The sequence below is a fragment of the Carettochelys insculpta genome, chromosome 13 (genome assembly GCF_033958435.1).
Source record: "Carettochelys insculpta isolate YL-2023 chromosome 13, ASM3395843v1, whole genome shotgun sequence".
Lineage (NCBI taxonomy): Eukaryota > Metazoa > Chordata > Testudines > Carettochelyidae > Carettochelys > Carettochelys insculpta.
The window spans coordinates 1,262,929-1,284,483 of record NC_134149.1 but is presented as its reverse complement, the minus strand read 5'-3'; the positions used below and the strand labels follow the sequence as shown (position 1 = coordinate 1,284,483).

General features: G+C 48.6%; 1 protein-coding gene across 1 annotated transcript in view; it reads right to left on the bottom strand.

Annotated features, from left to right (window-relative positions):
• LOC142020235 (testis-expressed protein 11-like) overlaps positions 1–18,496 on the bottom strand; it is a 104,966-nt gene extending 86,470 nt beyond the window's left edge. The window contains exons 1-2 of the mRNA XM_075007918.1: positions 18,444–18,496; positions 13,950–14,101 (exon numbers count right to left, since the gene is read on the bottom strand). Of these exons, the coding sequence (XP_074864019.1) occupies positions 13,950–13,995 (46 nt within the window). The 5' untranslated portion in view covers positions 13,996–14,101; positions 18,444–18,496. The remainder of the gene's footprint in view (positions 1–13,949; positions 14,102–18,443) is intronic.
• Positions 18,497–21,555: the final 3,059 nt, after the last annotated feature.

The window sequence follows — 21,555 nt, the reverse complement described above, 5'->3', positions numbered from 1 at the left end:
GTCATAATCAAATTTATAAATTCCAGAGTTACAAAATCGATATTAATACATTTGATTTTATCTTGTAGCGTAGATGCAGCCACAGCTTACAAGGAACAATGGCTACCACCAGTGCAAAGCATTTTATGAACATACTGGCAGTTGTCAGTACCAGTATTGGAAGTCTCCCACTAGGATACCTTCTGTGTGCTGAATGACTAATGATGGGAAAACAGACATCCTGAGGAGAAGAGCAGCATATCGATTGTTTAGCTCTAGGGGCAAGGGTAATAGAGGCAAGTGATACCAACTGAACTTCAGCTTTCTGATTAAGACACTTAGTTATCTAAGTTCCAGCTTAGGCCACACAACTCTCATTTTTGACAATGAGAAAGTAGTTCAAATAAACTTTCCCAAGTGCTGAAGGGGTACTTCAACTGATACAAAAAAGTGAGAACAGATTGCATCTCGACACAGGACACTCTTGTGAGCAGGTCCCTGAATACAGATAGGGAAGGTGCTTTAGGGTGAGGAGGGAACTTGAACTGGGTGGAATATGCAACTTCTACTACCTCCAGATTCCACCAGTATATCATGATAGTATTCCGAAAATGACAGGAATGGTACAAATATTTCTGAAAAGAAAAGAATGGAAAGGGAGGATTTGTAAAGACTGATACTCTGCTTTCAAGTAGGTAATCATAATTGCTACCTCAACATTAAGCAAAGCTAGTGAGCTGATAACAGTAATGGCTGTAAAAGGTTTTCTTCTAGGAAATTTCATCACATCATTAATTGATCAGCCTGCTTGCAATGCTGACAGAATGAGTGTCATTGCTAAAGAAGCAGACTATTCCATTTTCCTTTGGGAATCTATACACCTGCTTTAAAAGACCTAAGAGTCACTCAAGTGAATTCAGAATGCTTTGTCAGTCATGACACAAATTAAGATGCATTCCTTACAGATTCAGATTCCAAAGCCAGTAGGACCTTGGTGACCACCACCTAGGCCAGTGGTTCTCAATCAGGTATATGCAGACTCCTGGGGGCCCATCAACTCCTCTAGATTTTTTTTTCCAAACAAGCTACATAAAAAGTGCTAACAAAATCAGTACCAAATAAAATTTCACACAATGACTTGTTTATACATCTCTATACACTGAAAAGTAAGTAAAATATTCATATTTCAATTTGATGTATTTTATAATATGGTAAAATAAGAAAGTAAGCAAATTTAAGTAATACTGTACTGTGACATTTCTGTATTTTTATGTCAAATTTTGTAGGCAAGTAATTTTTAACTGAGGTGAAAACAAGACAAACCAGACTCCTGAAAGAGATTCTTGGTAGTCACTTGATAACAAGTAGGACGTCTTCATGTCATTCACCTATTTGTCAGTCCATGGATGGCTGATCAGCCCAATTCTGGAGCCACATATCTTATCACCTAAGGAGCGAGTGTTGGTAGCTGTTGGGAAGGGCATAGAGCAGTTTTGATGATCTTTTCTTTTTCTTTGCTTCTCCTCCTCTGCACTGCAACAGGACCTCTCAAATTGTGCCATATCCTCATGGATTACAGTTCTCCACTGGGGACAGTCTTGAGCAAGGTTCTCCCAAGTGTTGACCCTATGCTGTACTTTTTCATGTGTGCCTTCAGCAAACCTTTAAATCGCTTCTGCTGCCCCCCAATGCTCTTCTGTCCTTCCTCCAACTTGGAAAACAGAATCTGTTTTTGCAATGTGCTGATCAGACATTCAAACTACGTGAACAGTCCATCATCAGTTGTTGATGAATGATAGTGCTTTCAATGCTGGTAACTAACTCCAATGTTTAATTATTCTTATTATGTTTTATCTCCAGATTCAATTTTTTAGCTTCAGCTTCCAGCCATTGGACCATCTTGTTAACACCTTTTTCTGCTAAACTGAAGAGCCCATTATTAACTATTTGTCCTCATGGCTGTTCTTATATTCTTATGTTCTTATATACAGACTGGTAATCAACTCAACCCATAATCTTCTTTTTGTGAAGTTAAGTAGATTGACCTCTTTGAATCACTCACTATAAGTCATGTATTTTAATCCTTGAATCATTTTTTAACGCCCGGCGTGAGAGAGAGAGAGAGAGAAGACACAACACTGGGAAGGAGTGTTAAATTAATCAAGTGGCAGCTTGCCATTTAATTCATTCTCCTTTGAACCTTCTCCAATTTATCAACATCCTTCTTGAAGAAAAGATTTCAGTTGTGATTTGTACCTCTGTAGATATCTAGAGTAGAGTCACTGCAGAGGAGCAGTATTTAGTTATGGAAGTAGCCATAGACTTAATGGTGGCATTTGCTACATCCAGAGTCACCTACAGAGATGTTCTGACCAGGAGGTGACCCTCAGCAACCACAGGAACCAAAAAGAATTCCTGTTCAAAGTAGTGAATTTGGCAGAGTCCCAGATGGCAATTCTCATGTGCAAGCTAAAGGTGAATAGTTTTTCTTGTCAAAGAGAATACTACCAATACTACTAATCAGCCTGGTGTGGGATGGATATAGAACACTAAAATCCAACGAGGGAGCCTTACGCTGGCAGTCTGCTCTTTCTGACACTGATGCCAACAAGGCATGGGTTTGCTACAATAGTATGGCAGGTTCTACAAGTCTTTCTTTTATGGGTAGAGAAAAACAATATAGGACAAAGGCGTGGACAAACCCAAAGAGGGAACTTGAGAGGTTTGTCTTGGACTACCATTACAGATATCACTAGAGGAGAGGCAATTCTTCCCATCAGAGTCTGAAATGGGTTACATCTATCTGGAGTGAATACAGACAAATCTGATATTACCACTTCCTCTGGAAGAAATGTGAGGAGAAATAGGATGTTTCCCTGCTTGTAATTCCTCATGAGAAATAAGCAGGTACATTATTTGAAGTATGTCCTTTTTGGAAAGCTGAGGAGAGGAGTACTAGGTCCAGACTGAGATGCAAATGGACTACTCTGATCACAAGGGATGCCTCAAAGGGCCCGATAAATCCAAGGGGTCTGACAAGGATATGAGGCTGGTGTCTCAGGGGAGAGTATCAAGGATTATTGTTCTTTCTAGGTTCCTGCGTCCCTGATAAAAAAGTGCTAAAATCCCTGCTTTTTCTGGGTGGCCATGAATATTTCAACTCAAGGCATCTGCACTAGAGAAAGAATACTCCTCATGCAGAGGCAGGGTAGTATTAGGATCATGTGCTTGGCACCCAGCCTAACTGTGTTCTTGGAACTATCAAAGATCTAATAGACATTAGATTCCCTTATTAGTGACCCTAAACGGGAGTCCGGTGCCAGGTTATAAAAGGTCTTTAACTGTCACTTGGTGAAATCAATGTGATTCATCAAATGCAGATGTCAGTATTAGGAACCTTCCATCCAAAAAGAGAAGTTACTCACCGTAGTAACGGTGGTTCTTCGAGATGTGTCCCCGTGGGTGCTCCACAATAGGTGTCGGGTTCGCCCAGTGCCGCAGATCGGAAATCTTCCAGCAGTTTCTCCTGGATCGCGCATGCGCCGGCGCGCACCGCCCCCCTGCGCGCCCCTGGCCGCGTGCACGATCCGGTCCCCGCCAGTTCCTTGACCAACCACCTCGGATGCTCCTGAAAAACACTAGACAGAGATCCGAAGCGGGGAGGATGGGCGGGTGGTGGAGCACCCACGGGGACACATCTCGAAGAACCACCATTACTACGGTGAGTAACTTCTCTTTCTTCTTCGAGTGTCCCCGTGGGTGCTCCACAATAGGTGACTACCCAGCAGTAACCCAAGTAAGGAGGTGGGTAATCAGTTTACGTGCAGCTTGCCCCCGAGAGGACTGCTATCGACAGACGGGTATCTTCTTCGAATACCCGAGGCAGGGCATAATGCTCGGCGAAGGTGTCGTAAGATGACCAGGTCGCTGCTCTACACATGTCTTTTAACGCGATGCCCTTGAAGAAGGCTGTTGAGGCCGCCACCACCCTGGTGCAGTGAGCCCTGGGCGGGGCCAGCAAAGGAGCATTTTGAAGCTCGTAACACATTTTTATACAGGACACAATGTGCTTAGAGATTCTCTGTGAAGAGAGACCTTCTCCTTTTGACCTGGGAGAGAGAGAGACTAGGAGCCTGTTAGTTTTCCAGAAGGACTTAGTTCTGTCTATGTAGAAGGACAACGCCTTCCTCACATCCAGGAGATGCAGGCGTGCCTCCTTACCGGAGCTGTGAGACTTCGGGTAAAACGAGGGTAATACTATTGGCTCATTAAGATTGGACTCCGAAGAGACTTTTGGAACAAAGGCTGGGTGCAGCCTTAAGGTTACCGCCTCCTTTGAGAATACTGTGCAGGGCGGCGTTGCCATCACTGCCACGAGCTCACTCACCCTGCGGGCTGACATAGTTGCAAGGAGGAAGGTTTTTTTTTTTGTTTTGTTTTGTTTTTTTATCATCGTAAGGAGACGTATAGGAATTGTGGCTAATCGTTCAAAAGGTGGACCCGATAGCGTGCTGAGCACCAAGTCCGAATTCCACGATGGTGGAAGCGGTTTCCGAGGGGGGTACAGGTTTACCAGCCCCTTCAAGAACCTGGTAACGATAGGATGGGCGAATACCGTGGGCCCTTCCTCTGTATGCCGAAAGGCTGATATAGTGGCGAAGTGGACCTTTAGCGAGGATAGAGAAAGCCCGCCTCTCTTGAGGTCGAAAAAGTATTCTAGTATTACAGGTATAGGAACGTCAAGGGGAGCTAACTGCTGTGAATCGAGTCCATTTCTGCTTGTAAGTCCTCCTGGTGGAGGTCCTTCGGCTACATTCCAGGACTTGTTGTACTCCCTCCGTACACGTGCTCTTTAAAGAGCTGAGCCATGGATTAGCCATGCTTGTAGGTGCAGACCCTGAGGGTGCGGGTGCACTAAGGACCCCTGAGCCTGAGTGAGTAAGTCTGGCGCCACCGGTAGAGGGAGCGGTGGGTGGTCCGACATGCACAAAAGCAAGGGAAGCCATTGCTGTCGATCCCAAGCGGGGCTATGAGTATCGTGCGAGCTCTCTCCCTTCTGGCTTTGTGCAAGACCTTGTGGCAAACAGATCGATCTGGGGAAACCCCCATGTATGAAAAATGCGCCGTAGCAGATCGGAACGGATCTGCCATTCGTGGGTGATTGCAAAGCGCCTGCTCAGCTGATCTGCTTTCACGGTATGAGCGCCCGGCAAGTACGAGGCTTTCAAAGTTATATTGTTGGTGATGCACCAATTCTACAATTGGACTGCTTCCGCACATAGGGCACAGGATCATGCTCCTCCTTGTCGATTGATGTAAAACATAGTGGAGGTATTGTCGGTATTGAATCCCAACTACTTTGCCATGTAGGTAATCTCGAAAATGTTTGCAGGCGTTGAACACTGCTCTGAGCTCCGGCATGGTTATGTGCAGTGTCTGTTCTGCAGGGGACCATAGCCCTTGCGTTACCTTGTCGCCGATGTGAGCTCCCCATCCTATGTGGGAGGCGTCGGTAGTGAGAAAAAATAGAAATTTGTGGTTGGTGAAAAAGGCACCCCCACTAGCAGATTCTCGGGGTCTTCCCACCACGCCAGGGATCTGCGTACCTCTGTTGTGGGCGACACCACCCTGTGGACAGTGTGCGATGCCGGTTTGTAAACGCTCGCCAGCCAATGCTGCAGGCTTCACATGTGCAACCTGGCATTCTGTACCACAAACGTCGCTGCCACCATGTGGCCCAGCAGCTATAAGCACATTAAGACCAGCACCATGGGGCTGTATGTGATGACTCGCACCAGCGAACTGATGGCGCGGAAGCGGGCGTCAGGTAGGTATACCCTTGCTGTGATAGATTTTATGCGTGCCCCTATGAACTCTATATGTTGTGTGGGTTCGGACTTTGACTTTGCGAGGTTGATGACTAGGCCCAGCGAAGAAAAACGTGTCTGCTGTGACACGTATCATGCGTGAGACCTCTGCCTTCGAGGCCCCTTTTAGCAGGCAGTCGTCCAGATATGGGAAAGATAAATACCCCCTGTCTGTGTAGGTAGGCTGACACCACTGCCAGGGTTTTGGTAAAGACTCTGGGGGCCGAGGATAGGCCGAACGGAAGAACCCTGTGCTGGATGCGCTCCTGGCTGACCGTGAAGCGGAGGAAGCACCTGTGTGCTGGGTGGATTGTTATATGAAAGTAAGCATCTTGTAAGTCGAGTGCTGCAACCCAGTCTCCATCGTCCAGTGCCGTGAGTATGAAGGCAACTGTGATCATCCGAAAACGTTGCTTGCGCAAGTAACGGTGGAGGCCCCGAAGATCTAAGATGGGCCTCCAGTCTCCTGTTGTCTTCTCTGGTAGGAAGTAGCGTGAATAAAAACATTCCCCTGGAATTATTTCGTCACTCTTTCCACCTCCCCTATGAACATAAGGTGATTCACCTTCTGCTTGAGCCTCGCCTCGTGGCAGCATCCCTGAGGTGAGGCCTGGTGGGAGGCTTCATCGGTGGAAGCGACTGGAAGGGGATCGCGTAACCCGTGGCTATGATCTCCAGCACCCATTTGTCTGTGGTGATCTTTTGCCATTGGGAGTGGAATGGTCTGAGGTGATGATGGAACATGAGATGAGAGTGGCATTGAGCGAGGGTATTGATAGTGCAGCCCCAACATACCCGTCAAACTTGTTGCCTTTGGGCCTGACCCGAGGACATACGGCTTTGTTGAGAACATCGCCTAGGAGTTCTGTACTGTTGCTGCTGTTGATAGCGCCCTTGGCCGTAGCCCCATTGATATTGAGCACTCTGTAGTTGTAAGCGTAGCATCTTTGCTGAGGATAAAATTTTTCCCTCCTGTATGGGGGAGTATAAATGCCCAAGGTTCTAAGTGTAGCACTCGAGTACTTACTGGAGTGAGGGACCGAGTCGGCTGAGTCTGCAAACAGCTTTTATGTATCAAAGGGAAGGTCCACAATCTTCGCCTGTAGGTCCCTCGGGATACCCAACGTCTGGGGCCAGGATTCTCTATGCATGACCACTGCTGTAGCCGTTGAGCATGCCGCCATGTCCGCCATGTGCAGGGCAATCTGGACTCCCGTCCGCAATGCTGCGTAGCCCTCTTGAATAATCGCCTTTAACACCGGCTTTTTGTCTTCCAGAAGTGAATCCATGAGGGGAGTAAGCCTGGAGTAATTATCAAAATTATGGTTTGCTAGGTGTGCCCATAATTTGCCATTCTCAATAGCAGGGTAGAAGAGGAGTATACCTTCCTGCCAAACAGCTCTAGCTTCTTAGCATCTTTGTCCGATCCCCCTGATTTGTACTGAGAAGCCTTTGACTTCTGCTGGGACGACTCGACCACCAAAGAATTTTGTTGTGGGTGACTGAAGAGGAACTCCATGCCCTTTGCCAGGACGAAGTACTTCTTATCTGCTCTCTTGTTCGCAGGCGGAACAGAGGCCGGAGTCTACCATATAGTAATGGCTGACTCCAGAATGGCTTCGTCCAGCGGAATAGCAATTTTGGATGAAGCCAGGGGTCTCAAATTTTCCAGGAGTTTGTGATGTTTCTCCTGCACCTCTGCTGTTTGAATGTCTTGCGTGAAAGCCACCCTTTTAAACAGCTCCTGAAACTGTTTAAGGTCATCCGGGGGAGAGACATCCCTGGGGGCCATGGCCTCATCTGGGGAGGATGAGGAGGAACCACTAGGGTAAACCTCCCTCGAACCCTTGGGCTCCTGCGGTCGATGATACACTTGCTCGCTGGAGGATTGTGAAGGAAAGTCTCGGGGTTCTAAAAATTAACTCCCCTTGAGACAACTGTGTTTCCGTCTCTGATCGGGAGTGCCCACGGGGGTATTGAGCGGCCGGGGGGGACCTGCCCCTGGGTGTAGGCCTGTGGTGTCTGTGTCCAGCATGATAAGGGTGACCATGGCAGCATGGGCAAGGGTCCGGGGACGGAGACCTAGGCCACTCACGGGGTGTGTACCCCCAATGTCTGGGAGAGCGAGACCTCCGCGACGACACAGATAGAGATGAAACTGCCTTGTGATAGTACTCCAGGTGATCCAATCCCAAAAATGGTGAAGGTGCCCCAAGCCATGGTGACATTGGTTGGAGGAACGGAGGAGGTGGTTCCAGATGGGCTGGTGGAGACACAGGCCTTCGGTGCGGTGTGTGTATCACAGGAGGAGGGCTTGGTGCTAACAGCAGCGCAGCCCTGTCCGGAGATGGACTGCAGTGCCAGGCTTTTGATTTTGCCTTGCCCCTCCCCTGCGGGGCCGGCACCGCCCCTTCCGTGCTGGGGATCTCGGCCCCACTGTCAGCGCCGCGCTCAGCACTGTCAGCTGCGGTGCCGCACAGGTATCCTCCTCCGGTGCCTGCAGGCTCCGTGCCTGGCGCCCCTGCACCGTTGGTGCCGCGGGGGCCGGTGCTGCCTGTGGTGGTGCCGCCAGGTCCGGCACTTGCCTCGCTGACGCTCTAGGCGCCGCGCGTGCCGGCTGTTGTATAACCGGAGCCTCAGCCTCTGCCACGTGCGCTGCCGCGCTGCCGCTTGCCTGAGTATGCGGCTGGGGGCTGTGTGCTCCGCTCGTCCTGCTCGCTGCAAATGCCGGCAAGGATCGAGCCAGGGAGAGTTTCCTCCGTTTCTGCACCGAGGGGGTCAGAGAAAACTGCCTTCCTCTTATGCAACCCAGAGGGCCCTTCTGGGTGAGGCTTCTCCAGCAAGTCTGGCTGGAGAGCCTTATCAACAAGAGCATTTTACGCCTCATCGCTCTGTCCTTCCTGGCCCTGGCTGTGAGCTTAGCACAGTGAGAACACTTCTGGGTAGCCTGTGATTCCCCCAGGCATCGGATGCATTCGCTATGCCCCACGGAGGCCGGCATAGCTTCATGGCATGACTCACGCTTTTTAAAACCTGAAGAGGCCATTGCGGTGAGTCCTTTACTGTTAATAGGGTACTTAGCACTTAATCCGTGCCTTTCCACCCCAAATAGTGATCACCGGCCTGCAGGGCAGCGGGCGGCCTAAATGGCCTTCACGTCCGCTCTTCTCTTCTCCGCTCCTCTCTTTTTCTTTTTTCTTTTTTTGCTGATATTCTCTTTGTCTTTGCTTTCTCTCTCTTTTTTTTTTTTTAATAACCAAAAACAACAAATGACACGTAGAAAAAAACCACTATTTAATCTGACTCTGGCCTTAGCCTGAGTAGATTCCGTCTGCAGCCGATGGCGGTTGAGAAGGAACTGGCGGGGACCGGATCGTGCACGCGGCCGGGGGTGCGCAGGGGGACGGCGCGCGCCGGCGCATACGCGATCCAGGAGAAACTGCTGGAAGATTTCCGACCTGCGGCGCCGGGCGAGCCCGACACCTATTGTGGAGCACCCACAGGGACACTCAAAGAAGAACTCCACCCTTTCTGTAACCCCCTCCAAGGAGCAAAGCTACCCCGATCACAGCAGCTGACTCCCACCCCCACGCTACTGCCCCCAGCTCTGGGACACTCCCAGGACCTCTAGCCTTCCCCCTCCTAGCAGGCGGCACAGCCCTGTAGTTCCTGTCAGCCAGAGTACTGGGCAGCCACACCATGGCCTGATACTTCCTGGCTCGCTGGGCAATCATACTATGCTGCCAGCCTTCGCAGCCTGCTAGAGCCCATGTCAGGCAGGCAGCTGCACCACTGGCCTAGCCTTCCCAGACAACCGGAATGTTGGCAGTTTTGGGAAGGTAATGGCTTCTTTCCTTTCCTACACTACCCATCACCCATGACACTGGTGTGCTGAAACTATAGCCCATCAAGCCAATCAGTACTGTTTTATTGTTTCCTGGTTTTCATGCAGTCTGTCTCCATCTGTCTTCTCTTGTCTTATTCTTAGATTGCCAATTCTTTGGGATATGATTTTTATTTTGTTTGTACAGCACGTAGCACAATAATAAATAATAATAATGAGTCACTCCAACAGATGCTGCTAGCCAAACAATCCATCTTGAATGCAATGGACACGCATATAAACAGTGGAATATATATATTTACAGGCAAGCACTCAACCAACCTCAGAGTGAGAGCCATCTTTGAATTACCTGAAAATGACAGGCTTTTGCCTGCAATGAGAAGTACTCTGAGTAAACATATACGATCACAGAACTCTAGAACTTGAAGGGGCCTTGAGAGGCCATTGAGTCCAGTTCCCTGCCCTCACAGTGTATCAACCATCCCTGATCGATATCTATCTAACCTGCTCTTGAATGTCTCTAATGATGGAGACTCCACAACTTCCCTAACTGCCAGGATGGCTATACATTGGAATAAATTGCCTAGGGAAGTTTTTCTTAATGTCCAACCTAAACCTCCCTTGCTACAGTTTAAAACCAGTACTTCTTGTCCTATCCTCAGAGGCCAAGGAGAACAATTTTTCTCCCTCCTCTTTGTAATACTCTTCAGGTACTTGTAAACTGCTACCATGTCCCCTCTCAGTCTTCTGTTCTAAACTAAACAAGCCTAGCTCTTTCAGTCTTCCCTCATAGCTCATGTTGTCTAGAACTTTAATCATTCTTGTTGCTCTTCTCTGGACCCTCTCCATTTTCTCCATTTCTTTCTTGAAATGTAGTGTCCAAAACTGGATACAATACTCTAATTGGGGCCTAATCAGTGATGAGTAGAGTGGAAGAATGACATCTTGTGTCTTGCTCATCACACTCCTCTTAATGCATCCCAGAATCATGTTTGTTTTCTTGCACCAGCATCACACCATTGACTCATATTTAGCTTGTGCTCCACTATGACCCCTCGATTCCTTTCTGCAGTACTCCTTGCTAGACAGTCACTTCCCTAATGGACAGTCACATGACTATGCTGGTATGCTTTCAGGTCACAATTAGAAACCAGTACAATTCAAAGCGTAAGCTTTTGTGGGCAAAGACCCACTTCGTCAGATGAATAAGTGGGGGAGGGGGTTCAGAGGTGTATTTAGAGAGTGGGGTCCTAGTAAAAGGGAGGGCCAGAGCTGACAAGGTCTATACAGTCAGGGTGGAAATGGCCCATTATCAATAGTATAAATCAAGGGTGCATCCACACTTGCATTCCTCTTTCAAAAGAGGTTTGCAAATGAGGGGAAATGAAAATGCAAATGAGGTGTATATTTGCATATTTGATGCCTTATTTGCATATTCTTATTTCAAAAGAAAACCAGTGTAGATGCTGCTCTTTCGAAAGTAAACCCCATCTTCAAAAGAATCCTTCTTCCCATTAAATAAAGGGAAGAAGGATTCTTTCGAAGGTCCGGTTTACTTTCAAAAGAAGCTCTTTTGAAATAACAATAAGCAAATGAGGTGTCAAATATGCACCTCATTTGCATTTTCAATTTCCCTATTTGTATACCTCTTTCGAAAGAGGAATGCAAGTGTAGACACACCCCCAGAGAGGAGAAAAAACAAGTCAGATCAGTCAGGGAGGATGTGGCCCATTGTCAGATTCTCATGCGGAGGTATGAACTTCCAGAGCAGAGAAATTGCATTTGTAAGGGACCAGCCACTCCCAGTCTCTGTTTAATCCCTGGTTGATGGAGTTAAATTTGCAAATGAATTGCAGCTCAAAGACTTCTCTCTCCATTTTATTTTTGATTTTTTTTGTTGTAGCCTGCTACTTTTAAATCTCTTACTGGGTGTCCAGGGAGGTTGAAGTGTTCCCCTACAGGTTTATGTATGTTACCATTCCTGATGTCTGATTTATGTCCATTTATTCTTTTACATGGAGTCTGTCCAGTCAACCAAGGATTAAACAAAGACTGGGAGTGGTTAGCCCCTTACAAAAGCAGTTTCTCTGCTATGGAAGTTCACTCCTCCACATCAGAATCTGACAATGGGCCACATCCCCCTGACTGATCTGACTTGTTTTTTTCTCCTCTCTTGATGTATACTACTGATAATGGGCCATTTCCACCCTGACTGAACAGACCTTGTCAGCTCTGGCCCTCCATTTTACTGTGACCCCCCTCCTTAAATACTCCTGTGGCCCCTCCCACTACTTATGCATCTGACAAAGCCGGTCTTTGCCCACAATATCTTATGCTCCAAAATATCTGTTAGTCCATAAGGTGCCACAGGACTTCTTGTTGTTCTCAAAGATAGACTGTCATGGCTACCCTCTGATACAATTCAGAGACACTTAACAGATTGATTTATACTTAATGTCAAAGATACCATGACACTGTAAATTTAGTAAATGGTAGAAATATAGAAGGTTTTGTAATGGAATGCTAATTTGTATTACGCTGTTCAGTCACAGGCGGCACCGTATGTAACATACTTTATTTAAGCTAATGTCAGCCATACTTGGCATAATATTAAAGGAAATTATAGTGAACACATCAGGTCAGAGCCATCTTTACCCATACACAGAATACACAGTTGTGCAAGGCACCCAAGGATTTGGGGGACCCCTGGATGTTAATGTCCATCTACCTGCCACCTCCTATCCTTGTTCTGTGGCTCTTTTCCTCCAGGGAGGATCTAGTTAACTTAAAAGTGAAGGACTGCCAGACCTATTAGCAGAACCAGTGAAAGAGTCATTTAAGTAGTAAGAAAGCTATTAAATATGCATTTGCCATCCCACATCCATTTCTGAATTTACTGTGTTAGTCCAGGACCTTAGTTTAAAATTTGTTTTAAAAATTTTACATTAATGTGTTGTTGAAGATTATAAAATCACACCACTAAAAAATTGCCCCTCCCCATTGCCATTGGACATAGGGTACCAGTTTAACACTACTATGTAGGGTCAAATAAATCCTAAGGATGGTTCCCATGAATCCTAAGGACAGCCCTGCACCTGGTTAGTCCAAATCTAGTACAGGAACATGACCTGCTAGTAGCAGCCCTGCAATTTATCATATACAGTACAGGTTGAACCTCTCTAGTCCAACACCTTCAAGATCTGATCAGTGCTGAATGAGAGAATTTGCCAGACCATGGAAGGTCAATATTGTCTTCCAACTAACTGGAACCAAATGTAACAACCATTACCAACACTTCCACTGCTTACCGGGCTCTTAGAAGACATTTAGGGGCAAATTACAGTGAAATAGCAGCACAGAACACTGAGCCAGGACTGGTGGCTGTGAACAAACTTGATGGGACAATGGGAAACTTGGCCACACCTATGATAAGTGGATGTCCGGAAAACTAAAACCATGCCAGATTACAGATGTTGCTGGATGAGAGAGTGCCAGAATAGAGAGGTTCAACCTGGATTGTATATGAGTATAAGGCCATGTCTACACTGACAAAAACTTTGAAATGGCCATGCAAATGGCCATTTTGAAGATTACTACTGAGGCACTGAAATGTATATTCAGCGCCTCATTAGCATGCTGCCAGCCACAGCTCTTCCAGACAGGTCCTTTTCAAAAGGACCCCGCCAACTTCGCAATCCCCTTATTCCTATCATAAGGGGATTGCAAAATTGGCGGGGTCCTTTCGAAAAAAAACCCCTGTCTAGAAGAGCCACGGCTGGTGGCATACTAATGAGGCGCTGAATGTACATCTTTGCATGGCCATTTCGAAGTTTTTGTCAGTGTAGACACGGCCTTATACAATCCAGGTTGAACCTCTCTATTCAGGCACTCTCTCAGCGGATAGGAACTTCTTTATTCTGGCTCTCAGCAGATAGGAATAAGGGGATTGCGAAGTTGGCAGGGTGCTTTCGAGAAGGACCCGTTTGGATGAGCTGCGTAGCAGCGAAAAGTGGCAATTTCGAAGAGCCGAGGCCGGCAGCATGCTAATGAAGCACTGAATACGCATTTCAGAGCCTCATTAGTAATCTTCGAAATGGCCATCTGCCATTTCGAAGTTTTGTGCTAGTGTAGACTCAGCCTAAGAGTAAGCTACAAAGAAAGGAGAAGGAAAGTAAAGTTTATGGAAACAAAAGAGATAAATCAATTGCTTAAGTCAATTAAGTCTTGTCATCAGCAAACAGCAGAACCTTGACACTGACCTGCAATGATGTCTTCTATTTTTTGCTTGGCAAGCGGCTCCTTCATCCTCTGTAACAGAAACTCGATGTGGAGCAGGATGATTTTTCCAAGGTCAGGTGAGGATTCAAACCGCTCTGAGATGGACTTCAGAAAATCAAATCCAACCAATTCCCTATTTACAGAGATGAACTTTTTAGGGTGTTGTACACAAGGAGCTGTTGACTTCCCATTCTGTGACCCAGTATATACATTCCATAAAATCTTTTTGTCACTTTGGTTGCTTTTCACAAAATACAATCTAGATGGTTTAACCCAGTGACTCTCCAGCTTTTTCATTCTGAGGACCAGTTCATAGCAGAAAAAAACTCTACCTCTTCTATTAGCTGTGCCTATACTCCCATTTCCTTACTCTCAAAGGCTCTGTGTATCCCTTGTGGTCTACAGGAAAGACTGACAAGACTGCCCTAACCAGTAATTGCTCATTTGGCTCCAGGATAGCCCTGTAATCTGTCAGGTAATAAGCACCTACAGTTAAGAAACACTCAGGCTGTGTCTACACTACAGAGTTTTGTCGACAGAAGTGGCTTTCTGTCACCAAAATTCAGGAAGCATCTACACACATAGGCTACATCTACACGTGCACACTACATCAAAATAGCTTATTTCGATGTAGCGACATCGAAATAGTCTATTTCGATGAATAATGTCTACACATCCACCAGGGCTGGCAACGTCGACGTTCAACTTCGACGTTGGGCAGCACCACATTGAAATAGGCCCTGCGAGGGAACGTCTACACGCCAGAGTAGCACACATCGAAATAAGGGTGCCAGGCACAGCTGCAGACAGGGTCACAGGGCGGACTCAACAGCAAGCCGCTCCCTTAAAGGGCCCCTCCCAGACACAGTTGCACTAAACAACACAAGATCCACAGAGCCGACAACTGGTTGCAGACCCTGTGCATGCAGCATGGATCCCCAGCTGCAGCAGCAGCAGCCAGAAGCCCTGGGCTAAGGGCTGCTGCACACGGTGACCATAGAGCCCCGCCGGGGCTGGAGAGAGAGCATCTCTCAACCCCTCAGCTGATGGCCACCATGGCAGACCCTGCTATTTCGATGTTGCGGGACGCAGATCATCTACACGTGCCCTACTTCGACGTTCAACTTCGAAGTAGGGTGCTATTCCCATCCCCTCATGGGGTTAGCGGCTTCGACGTCTCGCCGCCTAACGTCGATGTTAATGTCGAAATAGCGCCAACACGTGTAGCCGTGATGGGCGCTATTTCGAAGTTAGTGCTGCTACTTCGAAGTAGCGTGCATGTGTAGACACGGCTATAAAGTGCTTTGTCAACAGAGTCTCAGCAAAACCCAGTATGTGCCTCAACAGCATTAACCCTCTCAGCTTTGAGCAACAACGCTCTGTCAACAGAGTTCTGTCGACAGAAATGCAGTGTAGACACTTCTGTCAACAGACAGAGTCCTCCATGGCACCACCCAGCTCAGGCCAGGAGGTTCTCTCTCCACTGCAATCAGGGATCTATGCTCTGGTTCTCCAGCTGCCCTTAAAGGTACAGGGGGCCTAGGAAGCCCCATTCCAAGAATTAGATAGTGTGGAAGCAGCCCAACCTCCATATCATCTGCAGCCACATCTCAGCACCGAAAAGCAGCAGCCAGAGTGATGGCTCAGGTGTGCAGAGACCCCGCATCCCCTGGAACCTCCAGGGACCCCTTGAGGGTCACATCACCCACCCCAGGCCAAGAAAAAACAAGCACCTTCGTGATCCAGGGCAGCACTCAAAGATTTTCTGGCACTCTGGGGCAATGAGTCTGTGCTGCTGGACACTGCAACCAGGCAGCACAAGACCCCAGGCTAAACCCACGTCGCTGAAGCCCTGGTGGAGTGCAGCCACCCTGCCCAGACTTTGGAACACGTTCAGGCAAAGGTGAAAGAGCTCCACCAGCATTATATGAGAACTCGGAACGCGAGGCCATGGTAGGGGGCAGCCACAGCCTTGTGCTCCCTCAATGAGGAGCTCCACCATCTCCTGGGCTGTGACAATGGCTCCCCCTGCAAGGGAATGCTGGACACCAGCAAGGTGGACCCCCACCATCCCATCCCACAGCAAGCAGGAGCCAGACCCGGAGTCCCAGCAGCTGACCATCGCACAGGGGGACTTGGACACCTTGACTGAGGGGCCACTGGTCATCCTCCTGAACTCTGGCCCCTCCAGCAGGGCAACTTCCAGGGCATACCAAGACCTGTTCAGGTGATCAGGTGAGTACCACATGGGCACACACCTGGGCGGGGGAGGTGGGGCAGGTGGGCAAGCGGAAGGGAGACCTGATAGGCCTATGAGTGGGAGAGGGACATATGGGAGCAGGAATGTAGGCAACATTGCTGGCTGAGCTTATGGACCACCTGGCTGCACTGCCAGGCAACCAACAGGCCCTCCACCCCCCTGCCCCTACTGTCTCTGCTGCCCCCACCCCCTCTGCCCAATTGTCCCTCCCCCAGGCAATCTTCGACCTGGCAGTCTGGATAATGGCTGCCATCGGCACCCAGGCACCTCCTCCCATGCCAGCCCCCCCGAAGACAGTCAGCCCTGGTCAGGTACCACCATACCTGCCCAAAGGCTGGGGTGCGCAGGGCCAGGGGAAGCACCACCAATGTGCTGGGTTCATGGCGGGGCACGCACGCCTCCAGAAAAGGTGGGTGACGGCAGCTGCCAGGATAAGCAGCCGCCACTGCAACTCCTCCAGGATCCAGGGCACATCCGAGGCCTGGGCCAGATCTATGCCTCAGGGCTCGGAGCAAGGGACTGCCTCGGGCATTGTGCTCTCGCTGCTCCTGCCTGTGTCATCCCTCCTGGGGCTGCACAGGCTCTGGGTTGCAGGGAGTAGCTTTTGGGGAGGGGCCCTTTAAGGGTGCACGGGGCTAGCCAACCCGGAAGGGCTTGCCAGCCATGTGACCCCCATCTGCAGACTTTTCAGGTCCCCTTCTGTGGACAAAACAGCTTTCTGTGGCCAAAGCTCTCTGGTACAGACATAGCATCAAAGTCTGATTAAAATAGACAAAGTGAAATAAATACAGCATTAAGGCTAAAATACCATCCTCAATCGCATGTGATTCCCAGATGTGGATCCTGCATAAAAACAAAGGGGCTACGGTTACACCAGCAAGTTTTGCCAACAAAACCCAGGTGTTGTCAACAAAACTAGTGCAACATCCACACACAAAATGCATGTTGTTGACAGTCAACAAAACTCAGCACTTTCTCTGGCACCATTCTCCCTCTAAGCCATGAGGCATAATGTTGCTGTCAACAGATTCTGTTGACAAAAAAAGCCGTGTGGATGCTCTGGAGGGGGCCTTCTCTCAACAGACAGGGCATCCAGAACAATGGGCAGCCCTCTCTGCTGTGCTTCTGAGTGCCTGTTTTGTGGAGATAGCAGCCAGGCAGTCTGGCCGGTCTGTTGACAGACTGGAGCACTCTTCTGATTGGCTTTTGTGTGTGACCGCATTTTGTCGACAGAAGTCTTGTCAGGAAATCTCTTCCAACAGTGACTTCTGTCGGCAGATCACTGTAGTGTAACCGTAACCAGAGAGAAACAGATAACAGGAGTGGGAAAATGGGACTTCACTTCACATATTCATATTGTTTATATTCTAAACTTTTTAAGGCGTTTGTTTCCAGAATTTCAGAAACCAAGAATAATATTTCAAGGGCCTACGCCATGATTTAAAAAGTCATGGACATTTATTATCACACAGGGGGTAAGAGTTTGGAACTACACTCAATCCTCTGCTGTCAGGTCACAGGGGCACTATGGAGTAACATGTTTAAATCCCAGAAAGGAATTCTCTGCAACTCCTTCAAGAGAAATGTAGCTGTGGTCATGGTGTCCATGGGAGAATCCTGGATGACATACCCTCAAAATAGTTTTTGTTGGCCCATTTTAGCTTCCTGACTGGTTGACAAAAATTTCCCCTTGATCTCCTTTCTCAGAGTTGCTAGCACAGCACATTAATGCCTGAACTCGCATGTCAAAGCAGCAATTAGAACAAGTTGAACTGAACCCATGTCTCATGCTCCAATGTACAGCTGTGCTGCCAAAATATCTGAACCCGGCTGACCTCACAACAGGAATTTGTAATGAAAACTTGAAACAGGCCTTTAACTATGGGATTTCTCCAGATAAAGACTACAGCTATAAATACAGCAGCCCTGATTCAACATTCATCCTGAACTCTGCTTGAAGAGAGTGTAGGAAGCAAATGCCCAGCTCAGGTCTGCTGAACAAAAACACAAATTAAGGCTACACAGGGACAATTTATGCCAATGTAGGATAAGGTATGACAACTCTCTCTTGCATCACTCCTCACACTGTATGATACCCCTGACATACCATTTCTGTAACTTAGCTCTCCTGGTGCTGGGTGTCGCTTGGTAAATATACTGGGAAGCCCAAACAATGTATGTTCTCCCTCCAGTAGAGGGTGTTGAGATTCTGTACCTCTCATATTCCAGAAGAAGCTTAGCAGTGTTCAAACAGAAATCCAGTGACACCTCCTGATGCAGAAGTTCAACAACAGCTAGAGAGAAGGGAACAGTGGGGATTATTAACAGAGAGAGAGCCGTGTTAGTCTATATTCTGTCAAAACAAAAAGGCAGTCCAGTAGCATTTAAAGACTAACAAAAAAGAGAAGTTACTCACCTGTAGTAACGATGGTTCTTCGAGATGTGTCCCTGTGGGTGCTCCACAGTAGGTGTCGGGCTCGCCCAGCGCCGCAGATCGGAATTCTTCTAGCAGTTTCCACTGGATCACGCATGCGCCGATGAGCGCCGCTCCCTTGCACGCCCTCGGTCATGTGCGTGATCCGGTCCCCGCCAGTTCCTTGACCAACCGCCTCGGATGCTCCTGAAAAACACTAGACAGAGATCCGAAGCGGGGAGGATGGGCGGGTAGTGGAGCACCCACAGGGACACATCTCAAAGAACCATTGTTACTACAAGTGAGTAACATCTCTTTCTTCTTCGACTGGCCCCTGTGGGTGCTCCACAGTAGGTGACTACCCAGCAGTAACCCCAAGTAAGGAGGTGGGTACTCGATTCATGTGCAACTTGCCCTCGAGAGGACTGCTGTCGACAGACGGGTATCTTCAACAAACACCCGATGCAGGGCGTAATGCTTGGCGAAGGTGTCGTAGGATGACCACGTCGCCGCTCTACAAATGTCTTTCAACACGATTCCCTTGAAGAAGGCCGTTGACGCCGCCACCGTTCTGGTGGAGTGAGCCCTAAGGGGGGCCAGCAAAGGGGTCTTTCGAAGCTCGTGGCACAGTTTTACAAAGGACAAAATGTGCTTTGAAATTCTCTGGGAAGAGAGGCCTTCCCCTTTTGACCTTGGAGCGAGAGACACCAGAAGCCTGTCTGTTTTCCGGAAGGACTTGGTTCTGTCTATGTAAAAGACCAATGCCCTCCTCACATCTAGGAGATGCAGCCGCGCCTCCTTGCTGGAGCTGTGAGGCTTCGGGTAAAACGAGGGTAAGACTTTTGGTTCGTTAAGATGGAACTCCGAGGAAACTTTTGGAACGAAGGCTGGATGTAACCGTAAGATCACCACCTCCTTTGAGAATACTGTGCCGGGCGGTGTTGCCATCACTGCTGTGAGCTCGCTCACCCTGCGGGCTGACGTAATCGCAAGAAGGAAGGTCATTTTCATGGAAAGTAGTCGGAGGGGTACCGTGGCTAATGGTTCAAAGGGTGGTCCCAATAGCGTGTGGAGCACCAAGTCCAAACTCCACAACGGTGGTAGCGGTTTTCGAGGGGAGTACAGGTTTACCAGCCCCTTCAAGAACCTTGTGACGATAGCGTGGGTGAATACGGTGGGCCCTTCCTCTTTGTGCCGAAAAGCTGATATAGCTGAGAGGTGGACCTTTAGCAAGGATAGAGAAAGCCCGTCTCGTTTGAGGTCCAGCAGGTATTCTACTATTACAGTTATAGGAACGTCAAGAGGAGCTAATTGTTTGGCGGAGCACCAGGCAGTAAAGTGTGTCCATTTCTGTTCATAAATCCTCCTGGTGGAGGTCCTTCGGCTACACTCTAAGACTTGTCTTACTCCCTCCGTACACGTGCTCTCTAAGGCGCTGAGCCATGGATTAACCATGCTTGTAGGGGGAGTCCCTGAGGGTGTGGGTGCACTATGGACCCCTGAGCCTGTGTGAGTAGGTCCGGCGCTACCAGTAGGGGAAGTGGTGGATGATCCGACATGCGCAGAAGCAGGGGAAACCATTGTTGTCAGTCCTAAATTGGAACTATGAGGATCATGCGAGCTCTCTCCCTTCTGGCTTTCTGCAGAACCTTGTGGATAAGTGTTGTGGGGGGAAACTCATAGAGTAGAGGGCCCTTCCATGAGATCATGAATGCGTCCCCCAGGCACCCCCGCCCTACTCCTGCTCTGGAGCAGTACTGGGGACCCTTCTTGTTGTACTGGGTGGCAAACAAATCGACTTGGGAAAACCCCCAGGTACGAAATATGCGTCGGAGCAGGTCGGAGCAGATCTGCCATTCGTGCGTGAGTGCGAAGTGTCTGCTCAGTTGATCTGCCTTCACGTTCTGGGCACCCAGCAAATAAGAGGCTTTCAACGTTATGTTGTTGGCAAAGCACCAATTCCATAGTCGGACTGCTTCCGCACATAACGCACGGGATCATGCCCCTCCTTGTCGATTGATGTAGAACATAGTGGAGGTATTGTCGGTATTGATCCCGACTACTTTGCCGTGTAGGTATTTCCGAAAATGTCTGCACGCATTGAACACTGCTCTGAGCTCCAGTATGTTTATGTGCAGTGTCTGTTCCACGGGGGACCATAGGCCTTGCGTCACCTTGCTGCCAATGTGCGCTCCCCATCCTATGTGGGAGGCATCGGTTGTAAGAAAAATGGAAATTTGTGGTTGGTGGAAGGGCACCCCCACTAGCAGGTTCTTGGGATTTTCCCACCACGCTAGCGATCTCCGTACCTCTGTCGTGGGCAATACTACCCTGTGGACGGTATGGGATACCAGTTTGTAAACACTCGCCAGCCAATGCTGCAGGTTTCGCATGCGTAACCTGGCATTCTGTACCACAAACGTAGCTGCCGCCGTGTGCCCCAACAGTTGCAAGCACATTAGGACCGGCACCACGGGGCTGTACATCATGACTTGCACCAAGGAGTTGATGGTGCAGAAGTGGGCGTCGGGCAGGTATACTCTCGATGCGATAGAGTTTATGCGCGCCCCTATGAACTCTATATCTTGCGTGGGTTTGGTCTTTGACTTTGCAAGTTGATAACTAGGCCCAGCGAAGTAAACGTGTTCGTGGTGACACGTATCATGCGTAGGACCTCTGCCTTTGAGGCCCCTTTCAGTAGGCAGTCGTCCAGATATGGAAAAATAAACACACCCTGCCTGTGCAGGTAAGCTGATACCACTGCCAGGGTTTTGGTAAAGACTCTGGGTGCCGAGGATAGGCCGAACGGAAGAACCCTGTATTGGAAATGTTCCCCGCCGACTGTGAAGCGGAGGAAGCGTCTGTGTGCCGGGTGGATTGTTATATGAAAGTAAATGCCTTGTAAGTCGAGGGC